Below are 17,382 nucleotides of genomic sequence, written 5' to 3' on the forward strand. Positions count from 1 at the left end.
GACAATAGCAAGTATGCAATAGAAGTAACTTACTTTCTGACTCGTATTATCACATGAAAAGGAATAAGAACGATAATATAGAAGTAAGTATATTAATGTTTGACGCATGTTTTGTTTCACGGTCACGACAGAACCTGGTAAAAAAGAAGAAAGGCAAGCAGGAAGCAAAAGAAAGCAGACCTAAAGCGTAAAATAAAACGGAGTCGCGTCGTTAGAATAATAGCATAGCAGTATGGAAGTAAATTAACGGTTCCTGCCGATCGTTCGTAATACTCAGCAAGGAAACCCAGCACGGAAGCACAAGAGCACAGCCGAAGTCGGACAACAGAAAAGCACAGTCGTAAAGCATCTGTAGCTGTAGCTGTAACTACAACCTACTCATCACCTTCACATCACCTGCAGCAAAGGCGTCGTCGCGAGGCTCGTCGTTAATGCTGCTCTTCTCCAGTTCGTCAGCCAGCACCATCCCCCTGACACCGGACCGACTACCATCTTCAGTCCACACTACTCCGAGACCACCGGCAGGGGTGGTGACTGGATTCTCAGCCCAGGCCCACAGACAAGCAAGGTCCGGATCCAGGATTCCCTGCATGGCGTCCACGATCTTGTCGCCGAGGACAGGGAGGAATTTATATCCATGGCCGCTTCCCCCTGTCGCGATGAAAAGGGACTTAATCTCCGGGTGGTAGGAGATGATGAAGTCTCCCTTGGGCCTGGTTATAGGTTACGGTTAAAACGAACAAGAACTTGGGATGTTATGGAGAGAAACAAACAGGAAACGGGGGGGAACGTACGTGTCTGTGTACCAGCATACGCGTGTCTTGGTGAACGGCCTATCGGCCAGGGCAGGTAGCATTTCTCTTAACGCGGCGCGAGCAGCTAGTTGGCCTTCGAGAGGAACTGGTGTCCCATGCAGAGGAAGGCTTACTTCTATGATTGGAGAGGTGGTGGTAGGGTGGTTGATTTGGATGGGATTGCGATACCCATATGCATGCCTACCGATCTTCAGCTCGTTGTTACGCGGCGGGATGATGAACATGCCGGTCGACAGGTTGAGGACGGTGGGCATGTCGTTGAGCTGACGTTGTTCGTCATCTGTGAGACGGATGTAGGCGAGCGAATGGCCGGTGGCTTCTGCCCTGCCGCGCAGATCGACTAACTTCCCGGTCCATGCACCGGTAGCTAAGACGACCAGATCGGCGGATATACGTTGGCCATCTGATAGTTCGACGCCAGTTACCTTGTTATTGTTGGCAGCAGCAGCAGACGACTGGTCATGGTCGATGATGAGGCGTTCGACCTGGCCCGAGAGAAAAGTGACTCTGCCGGTCTGGTCGAGAAGGTGCTTTGCATAACGTACGCCAGCCTCTGCGTCACCCCAGGCCGAGTCCCAGTTGACGTATCCTCCGCTAACGTGAGCACCAACACCGTAGCCTGGTACGACGCGGCGAACGTCGGAGGCGGTGGGCAGCTGCTCGACGGCATCCGGGTTCAGGCGCTTGACGTTCTCGTAGCTCTTGCGCACGTACGTGTTGTCACAGCCAGATGAAGTAGGAGTGGAAGTAGGAGAGGAAGTAGGGGAGGAAGCGACCAGGACGAGGCCGTTGCGGTTGTATCTGCCTTCATGGCCCCAGGCGGTAGAACTCCATTGAGTGAGGGCCGCCTGGGCGAGCCGGGCGTATGCTGGGTTGGCGTAGTCTGCGCGGAGGATGCGAGAGGAGTCGACGGAGGAGCCGTAGGGGTTGGGGATGGTCGGTGCAGCTTCGAGGAGGGTGATGGGTCCCTGGTGACGGCGACTGAGAGCCAGAGCCGTTGATACTATCTCGTTAGCAGGTCGATATATATAAAGAAGCGGAGAGTATCCCAACAATAAATGGAGAGAAGAGAGGGAAAGACGTACAGCCGAAGACGCCGCCGCCTACGATGAGGATGTGGTCAGGCAGGTCTGGGGACATGTTAATAGCAGTAGAGCGCAGAGCAGGCAAAAGCTGACCTCGACTATCTCTCTTGACTCGACTCTCTTGCCTTGACTCGACCTGAAGTCCTGGAGTCTTTGTCTCGATGTCTCAGGCGTTGAGTCTTTGTCGGTCGAGCTCATGATTCACTGCGAAGTCGGCGGCAGGCGAGGTGCCGAGAGTGGAGATGGGCGGCCATAGTGTGGAAGCAGGAGAGCCTAGCGAGAGCAGCCAGACGAGCGGTGAAGCGAGGAAAGGCGAGGATAAGCCTACTTCTTAGCTAGAGAGTAGAAGAGTAGAAGTAGAAGTAGTAGTAGATGGTGATGGTGATAGTAAAGAGTTAGAGTCAAGATCAAGATGCATCTCGGGCAAGGATAGTAAGTAAGGATGGCTTATCGATAACGGCAAAGTCTTCATTTTCTACTTTTTTCCGTCTTTACTCTTTACTCTTCTTCCTCTTCTATAGCCAATTGACTGACTGGACAAGATGCGCCGGACGCGGGTGCTGCTGCAGGCTCGCCGGCCTCTCTCCCTTCCCAAGTCGCCCTCTCCTCTGCGCCGGTACGTACTGTCTTCTTTAACACCGACTTTAACACCGACATCCACTAATGAATAGGCTACTACAGACAAGCAAATAAGACAGTGAATGAGAAAGTAAAGGAGAAAGAGAATGTCTCTTCAAAGTCGAAAACGAGAGTGCGCCCCGTGGCGATGACGGTGGCGCAGTGGGCATGTTTACTCTGTCTGCTACGCAAGCTACTGTACACGACCTTCGCAAGGCCAGCGACTTCAGCACCATCTATCCGTCAACAGCGATGTATCAGAACCGGTACAAGAAGACCGCCGGCCAGTACGACAGCGACGTAGACATGGCCGAGCGCATGATGCGCATGGGCAAGAAGCGACGCGACCTCGTCCGCCAGGCCCGGGGGAGACGTGCTGGAGGTGAGCGTGGGCACTGGCCGCAACCTGCCTTACTACCTGCTGGGCGAGCGACGGGGCGTGGACAAGGACGGCAAGGCAGCAGTGCTGGGCTGTCGCAGCGTGACTTTTATCGACCTGTGGCCGGAGATGGTGGACATTGCGCGGTGGAAGTATGATGCCGTGGGGAGCAACAGGGAGAAGGGCAAGGCTGAAGTGGTCTTTCTCGCCCAGGACGCGATGTCAGATATCTCCCCGCCTGGCAGTAAAGGAAGTAAAGGGGAAAGGCAGAAGTTCGACACGGTGGTGCAGACGATGGGCCTGTGTTCGCACCCTGAGCCGGTGAAGCTGCTGCAGCATCTGGGTCGACTTACCAAAGGACCAGAAGAAGGAGGAGGAGGAGGAGGGAGGATCCTGCTGCTGGAGCATGGACGCGGCCACTACGGCTGGCTCAACGGGCTGCTGGACGGTCTGGCGGCTGCCCACGCCGACCGCCACGGCTGCTGGTGGAACCGGGACATCGGCGAGATCGTGAGGCAGAGCGGGCTGGAGGTGGTCGAGGCAAGGCGCTACCACCTAGGGACGACCTGGGAGTTTACCCTGAAGCCAGCAGAAGTATCAGAAGTATCGCAGGTATCAGAAGTATCACAGTAGCAGAGGCTTGACGCAGGAGTAAAGTCTTGTCCCCATGCAGGAGACATGTCTATCTGATCTCTCTCTCCGTCCATCTTGCCACCACCAACTGCTGCTACTGCTACTGCCACTGCTGCTCCGACTTGACTACTCGAAAGTGACCTGGAGTGCATGAGGCCCGACCTGCCCTGCCCTGCCCCGGCCTTGACCCTGACCCCTGAGAGGCAACCAACGACTCGAGCAAAGACCAAACGACCAAAAGACCCGAGAGACTAACTTATCACTGCTAAGACCCAGGACCAGGGCCCGGCAAGCGAGTCTCCCTAGTCTCTTGTCTTGTCCTTGTCTGACTATCTGACTCTCCCCTACTGGCTGCTGGCTGCTGCCACCAAAAAGAAAGAAGAGAGTCGCCCTATATCATGATACATGCTAAGAGCCAACATCCACATCCACATCCACCTCCCTCGTCCCATCCCCTTGTCCCCATCCCATGTCCATCCCTTGTCCTGCAGGGATCAGCCAACCAGCTCTTCTTACTTTACTCTTTACCTACTCTTGAACTAACAAGAAGAAGAAACTTGCAGAGACTAAAAAGCGTTGGACGGGGAGACGGGAGTGTTTATCGCTGAGTAAGCAGAAGTAGATAAGACGACGATAAGAGAAGAAAAGAAGTAGTAGAAGCAGAAGGCAGTAGTAGTAAGAAGAGTAAAGAAGAAGAAGAGTAAAGAAGAAGAAGAAGAAGAGTAAAGAAAGAGAGTCACTTCTTACTCTTACTCTACTTACCACCACCTCTTCCTTACTTACTCTTTTATCCCTTACTCTCTTACTCTCCTACTCTTTTATCGTCTTCTTCCTCTTCTACTTCTTCGTCTTCTCTTCTGCCTCTTTTCCCTTTCAAGCTTAGTCTCTCTCTTTTCTTTTTCCCTTAACTTTTTTACTTCTTTCTTTTTTACTTTTTCTTCTTTTCTTTTGCTTCTTTTTTCTTTGCTCGCCGCTTTTTTTCTTCTTTCTCCTGCTTCTGCTTCTGCTTCTGCTTCTGCGTCTTCTTGCTTGATCTTCTTCCTCGTCTTCTTCCTTCTTCCTCTTTTCTTCTTCTCCTTCTCCGTCTTCTCTTTAGTTGTTTCTACTCTTACTTCTTCTTTTTCTACTTCTTCTGTTTCCTCTTCCTCTTCCTCTTCTTCACAATGGGATACAACACTCGTCGCAAGTCGCTCTCGTTGCCGTCCCTGGGCATCCACATCCCTTGCTCTGGTCGCCGCGCCTCTTCCAGCACCACTTCTACTACCACTTCTACTTCTACTTCAGCCAGCAGTAACAGCAGCAGCAGCAGCAGCAGCAGCAGTAACAGCAGTAGTAACAGCATGGCAGCTCCGTCGTCGCCTTTACTGAAGAAGCAGAAGAGGTCGCATGAGGCGGACGAGACAGTCGCCGCAGAGAGACAGCAGAGAGACGCCGTCCTACAACACACGCCGCCTCCCTCGCCGTCGCAGAAGACAGCTACGACAGCTACGACTACTACAACGGTCAAGATAGACACAGACGGCATCGCGGATGACATCGTCGTCGCGGTCATCCAGCAGCTCGAGAAGACAGGCAACAGGCCCCATCTCATCAAGGAGCTCGCCCAGGTCCTCTCCACCACCACCAGCTCCATCGCCAAGTAGGTCCTTCTTCTATTACTTCTTTACCTCTACTATTACTTCTTTTATATACTAACATGAGTAGCTCTGCGAATGCGGCGGCGTTGATCTCGTCGAGGCTGTCGCTCTACCTGAAGCGGCCGTGGACCGCCCTTGCGCCGTGTCCCATCGCCAAAGAGCTCATCCCCGTCCACCCGCGCAAGGTCTTCTTCTACCTCACCAACTCGCCCCGGCAGCCGCTGCCCAGCTCGTCAAGCGACATCCTCTCGCCGGCGCCCTCGCCCTCGGTAGAGAAGGAGGTCACCCCGTGTCCCTCGCTCTCCCTGCCCGACCTCGACGGCGGTGCTGACAACCAGAGTGAAGATGATGACGATCGCGATGACGACAGAGAAGATGACAGGTCCAGGATGAGCCTGAGCCCCGAGGTCGACCTGGATTACAGCCTGGACATGATGGTGGCCACCGACTCCTTTGCCTCGTCCCTGCCCCTGCGCCAGCAGCAGCACTCCCACTCCCACGGCCACCGCATCTCCCACAACCACCGTGCTGCCTCGCCCCCCCTCGAAGGTGACGAGCGAGAGTTCACCCTCACGGCCAGCATGGTCAGAGAGCGCACGACGGGAGACGACGGCCAGGCAGGCCAGTTACGCGGCCTCCTGCTCGACTCGCCCCTTGGCGTGCCTCCCTCGACCTCGACACCGACATGGACATGGGTGCCTTCTCCCCTCCTACCTCAACGGCAGCCTGCACTCTGACAGCGAGTACAAGAAGACTACTTTAGCAGTCATCGACAATTCCCACCACTCTTACTTCCACTCTGCTGCTTCTGCTGCTACTGAATCACCCACTTCCGAAGCTCCCGACAATGCTCTACAAGCACTCTCCGTCTCCTCCGTCGCATCGAGGATCCTCGTCCTTTTCCTCCCCTCACCACCGCCACCTCGGACTGCGACTCGGATGAAGACGTCAAGCTGCTCGGCGGTACTGCTGCTCGCCTGCGCGCCCACAAGAGAACCTACGACATGTCATTCCCGCTAGACGTCGACCTCGCCGACCCTCGCAAGCACCGCCAGCTCTCCCTCGACTGCGCCTTTAGCTTCTCCTTTGACTCTCCGCTGGACTCGTGGGCTGACTTTCGCAGTCCAGAGACAGTAGACGTCGACGAACTCGATGCCATCTTCGCAGACATCTAACCTCGCCTCTTCTACCTCTACTCTTCTCTACTCTCTTCTCTTCTACTCTCCCCTTGATATCCATATACATCTTTTAACTGTACTTTACTCCCCCTGTATATATACTCCCTCCCCCTTTTCTCCTTTTCCTCCTTTTTTTCTTGCCTCTTCCATGTACTATCTATCTAATACTGCACGGCGTACGGTACGAGTCTACTAACCCCAACTCTCCCCCTTCCACCATATCCACGAAGGGCGCATCTCTTCCTATCTGCTTGTTCGTCTCATTTCTTTTCTCTATCTATTTCCTTATTTCCTATGTCTTACCATCTCATCTCATCTCTACACTCGTTACGACTTTATCACGGTGTCACGGCGCTTCTTCTGTTCTCCTTTTCTTTTCCTCTTCTCTTTCTCCTCTCCAGCGAATTCGGTTCGGGTTCGGGTTCGGGTTCGGTGTTTTATCTTTATCTGATTGATGTCCAGCATGTCTCTGTCTGTCTTACTATATCTACGCAACAAGCCTGCTCTGCTCTGCTCGCTCTGCTCTGCCGCATGCCTGGCCGCATATCAAAGCAAAGCAAAGCAACGCAAAGCAACGCAGAACGAAACAAAAAAGAAAGAAAGAACCTACTCCGCTTCTCTCTACCTCTGCCTCTTTTCTCTTTATCTTTCTCTTTCAGTTTGTCTCGTCTCGCTTCGTCTTGTCCGTTTCATCTCGACTGCGCTGCGCTGCGCCGCTTCGTTGAAAAGGAAAAAAAAGTACCGTCTTCCCCCTTTAACTCTGTTTGTCCTACTCTTGCTGCTATGACTATATCTGCACTATAACTAGATTGACCATACATACCATATCCCATGAAAAGAAAAGAATAAGAAAAGAAAAGAAAATATACATGTACTTACCATCTCGTCGCCCATTCTCATGCAGGAGGAAAAGCAGACTATTTGCACATCCCTCGCTAGTCATATCAAGTACCCGTCTGCACTCGTAGTTAGCAAGGTAAACCAACTAGTTGCCGTCGTATACATGCTTATGCTTCCTTTTTTTACCTCCTACTCCCGGCTTCATCTAGGTAGTCATCTAGGTACTGATGTAGATATCATTATTATTCTTAACTAGTGGCTACCGTTACGTATGTAAGTAGCTTTCCCTAGACTTTTGCCTGTCCTTGTCTTTCGTCACAGTCGTAACCTTTTGCTTTCCGTCCGTCAAAGTTGGCCCCGGCGTGCGTGCTTGATAGACAGACACATATCAGATCAAGTCTCCTAAGTTATAACTTAGCTTAACTATTACACCCCTTTCCCTTGGTGGCGGTGGCGGGTGGCGGCGGAGAGCGAGCATGTCCCGAGCATGTCCATCAGCTTAGAGAACCCTTTTCAACGCTCGCGGCTGGGTATTGACTGGGCTGCTTGTGATGGCGGCGGAGGAGGCGGAGGCAGTGGATGTTCCATGCGCTGCTTCTGGTACGATGCGGGAACACGGCTATGGCTCTGGCTCTGGCTGCGAGGATCAGGCTCAGGCTCTGGTGCGGATGCAGGCTCGGGTTCGGGATCGGCTTCTCCTTCTTCGCGTTCACCGTCCTCGAGCTCCTCGCCTTCTTCCAGCTCGCCTTCGTCTGCTTCTCCTTCTTCCTTTTCTTCTTCTGCTTCTGCTTCTTCTTCTTCTTCTTGCTTCGGCTGTGACGTAGCAGAAGCCGAGGAAAGGTTTAGGTTCGACGCCGCATTCGTAAAGGAGTTGGTGACCTGTCGACCTGCACCGCCGGCTGTAGAGTTGATAGCCGTAGATGTAGCCGCAGCAGCAGTAGGATTAGGCGACGATGCAGACACCGCTGATCGTGGCCGCGACGCTGACTCCTCAGAGTCCCGCCTCCGTCGTTTCGGCGAGTCCGTCGTCGTCGTCGTTGTCGTCGTCCCGTTCGACACAATCTCGCCCGGCTCTTGTTCCTCGTCTCGCTCGTGCTTGCGCCCGTTCGTCTGTCCGCCCTGACTGTCCCTTCGCCGCTCATCATTACTCGTAAAAACCCGTCTCGTCGAATCCGTAGCCTCTTCGCCATTCACAGGTGTAGGCGCCGGAGCATACTTCTGTCCCGGCTTCGGCAGCGGGTAGTTATCGTATATCTCCGCTATACGGTTACACGCCCGCCGCACCTCTTTCACATCAACGTCAATCTGCTCCCACCACGGCCGTCCCAGCTCGTCGTCCTTGAATGCTGCACCACAGTGCATCGCAGCCGCATACAACGCACTCGCCGCTATCGTGCGCGCGCTGAACTGCACACACAGCACCGTAAATGTCGAATCATTCACAAACGCCCATGCAGAATTGCGCAGCCGCTTGTCGTCCTGCACCTGGAAGAAACAGATAAAATCATACAGCAGCCGGTACGGCTGTTCAAGCTGTAGATCAAAACACAGTGCTTCAAGCAGTAGATCCTCGTTATGCAAGATCGTGTCTCGCCATTTCCAAAACTCCTTCGACTGCTCGTCCACAATCACGTTCGGCTGCTTCAGCGCTACCCGGCAGCACGCCACGATCAGCTCCTTCATCTTCCGGCAGTTCTCTTCTACCTTCGTGGCCAGGAACAGTGCTGTTGCCGCGATCGGATACGGGTGTCGGCCGGGTCTCTGTGGCAGGTCGACCATGCTATACCGCATGAAGAACCGGTGCATGTACACGCTGGCCGTGCAGAGGGTGAGCTGCGGAAGCTTCAGCAGTATCCCGACCTGCGTGATGAAGTTCACCCCTTTGCTTCGTTGTGTGTGTTCCGTCTCCATCGACATGCCGTCCAGCAGCGAGGGAGTATATCGGAGATCCGAGTCTGTAAACAGCCATTGTGATTCTTTTGAAGCCAGGACAGGGTTGGATGGCGATGGTACCGGCTTTGCTGGTGCTGGTGCTGTAGATGTAGATGTCTGTGTTGCTGGTGCCGGCGCTGGTGCTCCCTCCTTTGCAGAGACTGCCACCGAAGGCACCGGCATGGTGAAGCCTGGCTTGCGCCGTTATCTCCCACTTATCGTCGGCTTGTCTTGCAGGTAAACAATTATTAGCTATTTGGAGTCGTAAAGTAGTGGAGTGGTAGGAGTGATGGCTGGTAAATTATTATTGGGGGATGCGCGCAAGAGTAAGCTGGTACTGCACTTCTAAGGCAAGGAGGTCGCGACCAGCGCTGGATCCAGAAGCGAAGAGCAGTCTAATATCAACAAAACAGTCTAATCCTGAGGGTGCGGGAGTAATTAAAGGGAGGATGAAAGCTCGTAGATGTTGTTGTATATTAAACCGTCTGCTTCGTTGCTTCCGCTTGCAAGATTTTCGGATCAACGATCGGATATCGTTGTCATGTGATCAACACACAAGGCGCTTATCTGTTGGTTCAATTAAACATATTGGGACGATTTGATAGAAGAGACAAGTCAATAGAATAGACAACAGATAGAATAGATACAACACATGCCCGTAGTAACTCCAGTATTATTCCCATGGTATCATAACAGATGGTCCCTGCCCAGTAGTCCCGCCATAAACAGTAAAGAGAACGAAAACAATAAAAAAAGGGCATGATGATGGCTTGCTAGGATGTAAAAAACAACAGTACTCCATACTCAAGCCAAAAGATAGGGCCATGCAAATTCACTCTTCTTCACTGACTTCACTCTCGTCTTCACTCTCGACATGGTTGACGTATCGATGTCGATGCTGCTGCTGCTGCTCCATCGCCAGCCTTGCTTCTTCTTCCCGGGCACTCTCTTCAAGCGCTGCTTCCATCTCGGCCACCAGATCGTCTTCAAAGTCTGCTGGCTCCTCGTCTTCGTCCGCGTGATTGGCAGGCTGCGCATCTTCCATGGTCTCATCTTCGTCTTCTTCTTCCTCTTCCTCCTCTTCCTCCTCTTCTTGCACAGGTCGTCTGCCAAAGAACGATGGCCGAGGTTCTTCTACGTCATCCTCGTCATCGCTGCGGTAGCCTGCCTCGTTGGCAGAGGTGTTATTGGATGCAAAGTGGCTAGGATCGATCTTGAATGGTGGTCGTTGTGGCGGAGGTGAACCCAGGTCGATGATCAGATCTCCATCCACGATGATGTTGCTGCCAGGTGACCCGGCCAGTCGTTTGGGTTCATCGTCAGAGGCAGAGTACGCTCCAACCAGATCTGGCGTTTCCACGGACGGCATGATCGTGTCCTCAACAAACTCAGGCTTAGGTGGGAGTGCGATAGCAACGGGTGGTGCAGCTGGTTCCTCCGGCTCCTTGGCCTTCTTAGATGCATTCACATTCGCATTCGCGCTCTCCCTGCTAGTAGCGGTAGCAGCCACGGTAGCCGCAGCCTTGGGATTCCGCTGCTTCGGAGGACGGAGCGGGTTGGCTTTGCTCTTTGGCGCAGGTTTTGGCTTAGGCTTTGGTTTTGGTTTGGCCGCTGCAGGAGCTGCCGCTGACGGTGCTGCCGGCACTGATCGGGGTGCTGCGGATTTGCTGCTCACGACATGATGAGGATCTGGGGTTCCGGGCGTTGAGTTGGATTCCACGGCATTCTGTTTGCTGCTGCTGCTGCTTTCCTCCGTCTTCTTCTTGGGGAGAAAGTGCCTGAAGTCGTATGGATTCTCTTCATCAGCTGGTCCTACATCCTCTTCTTCGCTCTCGTTCTCCGCCTGTTTATCCCCCGCAGACTGGTCATTGTTTGAAAAAGAAGTGCTCAATTGGGGGTATTGCTCCGAAACTTGTCGATCCGTCTTCCCCGGCGCCGATTTCAGATTGAAGTTCAATCTGGTCGAGACCGGTTCAAGGATGAACGCCTTGCGTTTTGGGTCAAATATTAGCACTAGATTGCTGTTCTCCGACTTTGAAGCCGTAGAAGATGACGATTCCGGGTCGACTCCACCACTGTAGACATAGGTCAGGTCTGTCTGCTCAGCATTGCCTGCCTTGGCCTGTATCGTCAGTTTGTATCGGTCTGGCGCCCCGGCTGAGTAGATGGTCGTCTTCTGTTGCGGTGTGCTGCCCTTGGTTTTGTAGTTGTACGTCACATTCACAAACCGACGGTCTCTTGCATTGTCCCTCCCCGCCAGCTTGTCCCCCAGGAGTATGGGATAGTCGCCTGGCCGCGAAGGGTCGACCATCTGCCCTCCGTTCAGGTTCGGTGTTTGTGGTGCTGAAATGGTAGCCATGGCGTTCGTCCGCTGTAAGGCGTTCGTTGGTTGAAAGATTCGACAAAACTCGACCCGCTGGGACACGCTGAACCGGCTGGACACGCTGGAATAACGACCTGACACTGGCAATCGAGAGAAGAAGCGAGAGGATAGAGGCTCTTGATCTGATATGCCCCCAGTGGTTGAAATACCCGGGCGGCCGGCGAGGCTGTGAAAGGTCAGCCCTTATGAATAAAGCATTATTATAGTTTATAGCAAACAATCCAGCAACAATGGCGCGCTGCGAGAGTCAGTCCTGATGAATGGGATCCCGTTTATTGTTTATTATCCTTCCCACGACCGGCGGCTCTCTCGTTGTTGTGCTGCTTCTTGCAGGCGAAAGGGAAAAAGGTGGGAGGAAAAAGGAATGCGGAAGTTGGTGAAACAAGAAAACGGATGACCAGCAGAAAAGGGACGAAGCGCCGGCGATGCTGATGCGAGATGCGACCAGGCCTGGAGAAGACGCCGTGCCTGCAAGCCTATATTCGGGCTTTGTACACTTATAATAATGGTGATAATAATAATGATATTGGTAGTAGATAGAGTGTCCTCCTGGATGACTTGATGTAACTAGTGAAGCGGTAGACATGATCTCATCACTGTAGTTGGTATTCTTTCTATCCGGGGTAAATAAATATGGTAACTAGATATCTAGACTCCTCTCTCTCTCTCACTGTCTCTCTCTCCAATAATTGACCGCAGGAGGCCTTCACTTTGAGGAAGAATAAGACCCCTTTGCTCCGGAGCCCGCTGCAGCTTCACCACTGGCCGTCAACAGGTCCAGACGCTCAGCGAGGATGCGGTGCTTGCGGATGGCCTCTTCCCACTCCGGCACACCTTCTTCGTCTTCAGTTCTGTCTTCTTCGTGGTGCTCCGTTCCCCCGGTCGTACTCAAGAGAGAGAGCATCATGGTAAAGTCGCCCCCTAGTCGCCCCAGACTAGCCGCACAGTAGAGTACCTGGGTGAGCAGGCTCTCTCTCGAGCTCTTGTCTCTCACATTCGGCAGGTATTCCTCCAGCGTCTCCGCCAGAAGTTGTGCCAGGTGCATAGGGAATGTGGCCAGTGCTGGAGGTAGCTGGGATAGCATCGATGCCTCAGATGGCTCCTCGCTCGTGTCTTGTGCTTTGGTGGCCGACTCTGAAGACGCAGGTGCGAATATGTTCTTATATAGAGACACAATAGCAAAGCTTTGCTCTCTGTATATCTCAATATATTTCTTCAAAAACCGCTCCGTTTGCTGCCCGCCAGACCAAGCATTCTTTGATTCCTCGCCGGTCTCCCCCTTAATTGCATTTTGTCGTCGTCTCCGGAGGGTCTCTTGGTCTGCCAGTTCCCGCAGCGGCTCAAGGGCACTTAGCATGTTCAAAAGGTTTGCCAGGCGACAGACTAGGAACAAGGCACCAAAGGCGCCCTCCCCGGCACTGCCACTGCTTGCAGACTTAGTACTTGAGGGTTCTTCAAGATCCGGGGCAATGCGCCGCAGCCACCCAATGATCCTCATCGCAGGCGCCAGTCTAATGTTCTGGACTCTGAGATCAGAGATCAAATTGGTAGTCATGTCTTTCATGGCATCTTCTGCCTGGTTTACTATATCCTTAGCCAACGGCGACTCGGGGTATAGTGTCTGTAGTCTCTTGATATGGGCAAACAAGTCCAGAGCAGCCGAGTAATTGGACGTGCTCGACAGGTTGCTTGACGAAGTTCCACCGGACCCAGCAGTGGCAGCAGCAGATGAAGCCCCAGAGGAAGTTGAGACTGCTGTAGAAAGCAGAGTCGGTAGCTCTAGAATGTCAGACAGCCTGTCCACATTTCGGGCAAGCTGGAGAGCCTTCTTCCTCCTCTCTAGTATCTGGCTGTCTCCCGTCTTACTGTAGGTAGAGGAGAAGCGCACAGCTTCCTCATCGAGCTCCGGTATGGCATCTCGTAGCCGCTGTGTCTCTGTGGCCAGCCGTGGGAGGGATGTCTGCAGTGACCGGTGGTTATCCGCAGATGTGATGAAGGACTTGTGGGATCTGTTAGCAAGCGACTGGAGGGAAACGAGGTTCGAATGAGAGGTCTGCGAGAGCGACTGAAGCTCCGTTGACGTTAATGAGGCCGTATCTAACGTTGGTATGTAGTTGAGATACTGCGCGGTGGCCGCGCTTGTCGTGGGGGGAGGTGGTCGAGGAGAGCCATCAGCGGCATCAAAGTGAGGAACGAGCAGCTCGTAGAGTGCTTCTGCCATTATCGAGACCGGAGAGGGTGTTCTTCATTCCATCGATGCATGTCATTCATGCGGATTCAATGCAAGGTCCCCGGCAAGTAATCAAGTGGCCGTGACTTGCTGTTGTAAATCTGGCCCTACTTTGCGGGTGACGCTCGGTTTGCCGATTGAGTTTCTGATATGAAGCTCGAGATAAATAATCCGAGAGCTTTCCACGGTTTCAACTCTGGAAGTCCAACCCTGTTTCATATATATCCATACGAACGACCGCCGAAGCTATCCTGGATATAGCTATAAATATTTGATTCTTAGCTTCCCAGCTAGTTTTAATCAAATATCTGGATCTCTGTTAACACTTTAGTAGGCACTTCGGAGGAGGACCACCATGGGCAAACCACGAGTCAGTACGGAGAATATATATCTACTCTATATAAAAAGAATAAAGGAAGCTGACACCTCTATCTACTGCAGTTAATCATCCTGATCCGGCATGGGCAGTCAGAAGGGAACAAAAATCGAGATATCCATCAGACAATCCCTGACCATCGCATCAAGCTTACTCCCGAAGGCCATCGACAGGCACTCGAAGCCGGCCGCAGGCTGCGTGAGATGCTACGGCCTGACGACAAGATACACTTCTTCACATCTCCATACCAGCGGACGAGAGAGACCACAGAAGGAATCCTCAAGTCTCTCACCTCCGATGATCCTTCGCCGTCACCGTTTCCCCGCCAGGGCATCCAGGTATACGAAGAACCACGACTGAGAGAACAAGACTTTGGCAATTTCCAACCATGCTCTGACGAGATGGAGCGCATGTGGCAGGAGCGTGCAGACTATGGACATTTCTTCTACCGTATTCCCAACGGGGAGTCAGCGGCGGATGCATATGATCGAGTGAGCGGCTTCAACGAGTCCTTATGGCGGCTATTTGGAGATAACGACTTTGCCAGTGTCTGCGTGCTCGTTACCCATGGTCTCATGACTCGTATTTTCTTGATGAAGTGGTATCACTTCAGTGTTGAATACTTTGAAGACCTCCGAAATATTAATCACTGCGAGTTTGTGGTTATGCAGAAGAACCCGGACAACGGGAAATACATACTACGGAACAAGCTACGGACATGGTCTGAGCTGAAAAAGGAAAGAGAAAGAGAGCGTGAGGCTAATAACATGCCATTAATGTCCCCCACAAGCCCGAGAAGGATATGGGGTGGATGTCCTGACGGGTGTGACCATGCTCGTCACAAGCACCGAGTAACAAAGAGATCACTGAACCAGAGTACTTCAACAACCGGGCTAGTGACCGGAGTTGAGAGGACCAACAGCATGGGGAAAGAAGTGGAACTAGACGACCGGTACCAGAACGACGAGGAAGATGAAGAGGGAGAAAATGACGAGGGGGACACAGCGTTAGTGGACGAGCCTGTTTTACAGATCAAGTCCACAGTCTCACTGAGCCAAGAGGTCAGGCGCGGTAAACCACCTCGCACCATAGATATACCTCGTCTAGGCGGCCGAGATGCTGGAGGCTCAAATAGTGGTGTATCAACAGGCCAGGTATCACCATTACCAGATAAACTTGATGGTTCTGCAGCCCCGAGCAACAATGGCGATGGAGGTGTTCGCCAGGGGTCCAGTTTGAAGCACAGCCACGAACGCAATTTTGATAGAGACGACGATTACCCTAACGAAGACGAGGAGGATTTGGAAGATGAACGAGCCAGGCTTGAAGAACAGAGCGTCCAGGGAAGCGTATACTAAAACGCATTCCCAGCCTAGGAGTTTTTTGGGACATTTAACAAATATACCCTATTATATAGATCTTTTTACATATATTTAGCTATGGAACCTAGCAATGGGAGCAACATAAATCTGTAACAGAGCTCAGGCCCCGCCATATCCCCATCGTAGCATCATATGATACTATTTTGACAATATACATCAGGAGGGAAACAGAGGTGACCAGAATCAACTATTGAAATATGTATTGTCCACTCCTGGATCAAGGTTTATCGGTACCGCTTAACCTCTCGCAGTATATTCAACATGCCCCCTGGCCACCACTGCCAGCTTCCTTCTTCAGACCATAGCCTAGTCACAAAATTATTGCCATATCTATTCACCATTCCAGAAAGTGTCACAAACGGTAAGTTCCCTATCCACCATGATTCCTCCTCTACTAAAAACATAAGGACAGACCAGTGGGCATAGATGTCCAGCGCAAGAGCCTGCTCCATCGTCAAGTCCGTCAAACTATCATCTGACTCCGTGCTAACAGGGCTCTCAAGCCTCTTGTCAAGGAGCGGAAGAACAAGGTCTAGATATGTCTGAGGGACCTGAACAAGGAATGTAAGGAAGCATCTTGTCAATGGCTCTGTTGGCTGTGGAGCCACAGACCGGTTTGCGAATGATCGGAGCCATGAGGCAACTTGTGATAGGGACATAGCCTGGGGTTCAAAAAGGTCTTCAGAAGTGTCGACAGGTGGTGAAAGTGAAGACGACAAAGGTTGTGATGAGTTGCGGGAGGAAAAGGCATTGTTCCTGATGTCCTTCAATATGTCGAAGGCCGCACCACAGGCAGCTATTGTACCATTGGTATCATTACAGTGATAAAATGCGTAATCCAAACGTCCCTGCAGTCTCGAATACGCTTCTTCGCTGGTAGATGCGATTATTGGAGCCATCGTATGGCTGCATGGTGTAGTTGGAGCTGCTGCCCTGGCATTGGTCTCGGAAAGTGTAGAATTATCATCAATCCCTGGGTCAGTTACTGGAGACGGTACAATCCCTGGCCCCAAGCTATCACAGTCCAGGGTTTGGAGGGTAGCCCTTATGCCTCGCATAATAACTATTATATCTCTCGGCGTAGATGAAAGGGGCTTTTGAGGTTCCTCTACTCCCCCCTTTTCTGATAGCCAGTGATTTATCTGTTGGCTTGCAGTAGCAAAAGGCACCAGCATCAAAGCACTTGCTAGCAGCGGTTCCAGTTTCAATGTATCTAGCGAGGACATTGATTCTCTCATTCGTTCACTTGCTGAGTGATAATGTCGGTAACCTGTTACTAGGACCTGTTTGACTGCGTTCGCCTCCGGAGACGGTGCCTTGGATATCATATCACACGCTAGACAGGCTGCAGACGCCGCTAGGACGGAGTGAAAAACAGTTTTGCTCTGCAGGGCCAATGTTGGTATGCCGATTTGCAGCGCACTTTGGTCTTGCTTGCTGTATGTCAAGGTCCGGCTTGTATGCTGCAGGTAATGGTGATACAAGTCAGTGTCAGACAGTTCGCCTGGGGTATCCGTGACATGAACGATGCTTGCTTCAGTGCTTGAACGTATTGACGGCGATCGCTCTAGATATGATGAACCGCTTGGTGAAGGGGACAGCGTGCCCTGGGCTGAGCTTGGTACGGACAGTTCATCTCTTTGGTTCTTTTTGGCTGGTGTGAATGTCGATGGGTAGATACATTTGTAGAACCCAGAGACACACCGTACACAGGCCGGCTTTTCCTCGTCACACTAGGGTAATGTCAGTTCCTTGTCCTGCGGACGATATGTGTCTAGAGGCCTCTTACCTTTATCCTTCGCCGTTTGCACTCGAAACACCCGTTTCTTGATTTCTGGTGGCGTCTCCTTGTCTTCCTTTGGCCAGGGTCTTCAGGGGTTGTTGGCATTTTGAT

General features: G+C 52.3%; 8 protein-coding genes across 8 annotated transcripts; 3 read left to right on the forward strand and 5 right to left on the reverse strand.

Annotated features, from left to right (window-relative positions):
• Nucleotides 1-367: 367 nt before the first annotated feature.
• Nucleotides 368-1,955, reverse strand: MGYG_01239 (hypothetical protein; the record flags this gene model as incomplete). The annotated part of the gene is made up of 3 exons (XM_003177107.1): nt 368-713; nt 795-1,818; nt 1,901-1,955. The coding sequence occupies 3 exons, from the start codon at nt 1,953-1,955 to the stop codon at nt 368-370; spliced, it is 1,425 nt and encodes a 474-aa protein (XP_003177155.1).
• A 357-nt stretch (nt 1,956-2,312) lies between these two features.
• Nucleotides 2,313-3,530, forward strand: MGYG_01240 (hypothetical protein; the record flags this gene model as incomplete). The annotated part of the gene is made up of 4 exons (XM_003177108.1): nt 2,313-2,332; nt 2,422-2,516; nt 2,616-3,043; nt 3,111-3,530. The coding sequence occupies 4 exons, from the start codon at nt 2,313-2,315 to the stop codon at nt 3,528-3,530; spliced, it is 963 nt and encodes a 320-aa protein (XP_003177156.1).
• Nucleotides 3,531-4,693: 1,163 nt separating this feature from the next.
• Nucleotides 4,694-6,342, forward strand: MGYG_01241 (hypothetical protein; the record flags this gene model as incomplete). The annotated part of the gene is made up of 4 exons (XM_003177109.1): nt 4,694-5,169; nt 5,235-5,862; nt 5,918-6,061; nt 6,121-6,342. 4 exons carry the CDS (start codon nt 4,694-4,696, stop codon nt 6,340-6,342), a joined length of 1,470 nt encoding a protein of 489 aa, XP_003177157.1.
• Nucleotides 6,343-7,698: 1,356 nt separating this feature from the next.
• Nucleotides 7,699-9,300, reverse strand: MGYG_01242 (cyclin-K; the record flags this gene model as incomplete). The annotated part of the gene is made up of 1 exon (XM_003177110.1): nt 7,699-9,300. One exon carries the CDS (start codon nt 9,298-9,300, stop codon nt 7,699-7,701), a length of 1,602 nt encoding a protein of 533 aa, XP_003177158.1.
• A 649-nt stretch (nt 9,301-9,949) lies between these two features.
• On the reverse strand, nt 9,950-11,476 carry MGYG_01243 (hypothetical protein; the record flags this gene model as incomplete). The annotated part of the gene is made up of 1 exon (XM_003177111.1): nt 9,950-11,476. The coding sequence occupies one exon, from the start codon at nt 11,474-11,476 to the stop codon at nt 9,950-9,952; it is 1,527 nt and encodes a 508-aa protein (XP_003177159.1).
• Nucleotides 11,477-12,206: 730 nt separating this feature from the next.
• MGYG_01244 (hypothetical protein) lies at nt 12,207-13,721 on the reverse strand (the record flags this gene model as incomplete). Its single annotated transcript, XM_003177112.1, has 1 exon — nt 12,207-13,721. One exon carries the CDS (start codon nt 13,719-13,721, stop codon nt 12,207-12,209), a length of 1,515 nt encoding a protein of 504 aa, XP_003177160.1.
• A 364-nt stretch (nt 13,722-14,085) lies between these two features.
• MGYG_01245 (phosphoglycerate mutase family domain-containing protein) lies at nt 14,086-15,464 on the forward strand (the record flags this gene model as incomplete). The annotated part of the gene is made up of 2 exons (XM_003177113.1): nt 14,086-14,100; nt 14,172-15,464. 2 exons carry the CDS (start codon nt 14,086-14,088, stop codon nt 15,462-15,464), a joined length of 1,308 nt encoding a protein of 435 aa, XP_003177161.1.
• Nucleotides 15,465-15,712: 248 nt separating this feature from the next.
• Nucleotides 15,713-17,376, reverse strand: MGYG_01246 (hypothetical protein; the record flags this gene model as incomplete). The annotated part of the gene is made up of 2 exons (XM_003177114.1): nt 15,713-17,221; nt 17,278-17,376. The coding sequence occupies 2 exons, from the start codon at nt 17,374-17,376 to the stop codon at nt 15,713-15,715; spliced, it is 1,608 nt and encodes a 535-aa protein (XP_003177162.1).
• Between the last annotated feature and the right edge of the window lie 6 nt (nt 17,377-17,382).

The sequence above is a fragment of the Nannizzia gypsea genome, genomic scaffold, assembly GCF_000150975.2.
Source record: "Nannizzia gypsea CBS 118893 supercont1.1 genomic scaffold, whole genome shotgun sequence".
Classification (NCBI taxonomy): Eukaryota; Fungi; Ascomycota; class Eurotiomycetes; order Onygenales; family Arthrodermataceae; genus Nannizzia; species Nannizzia gypsea.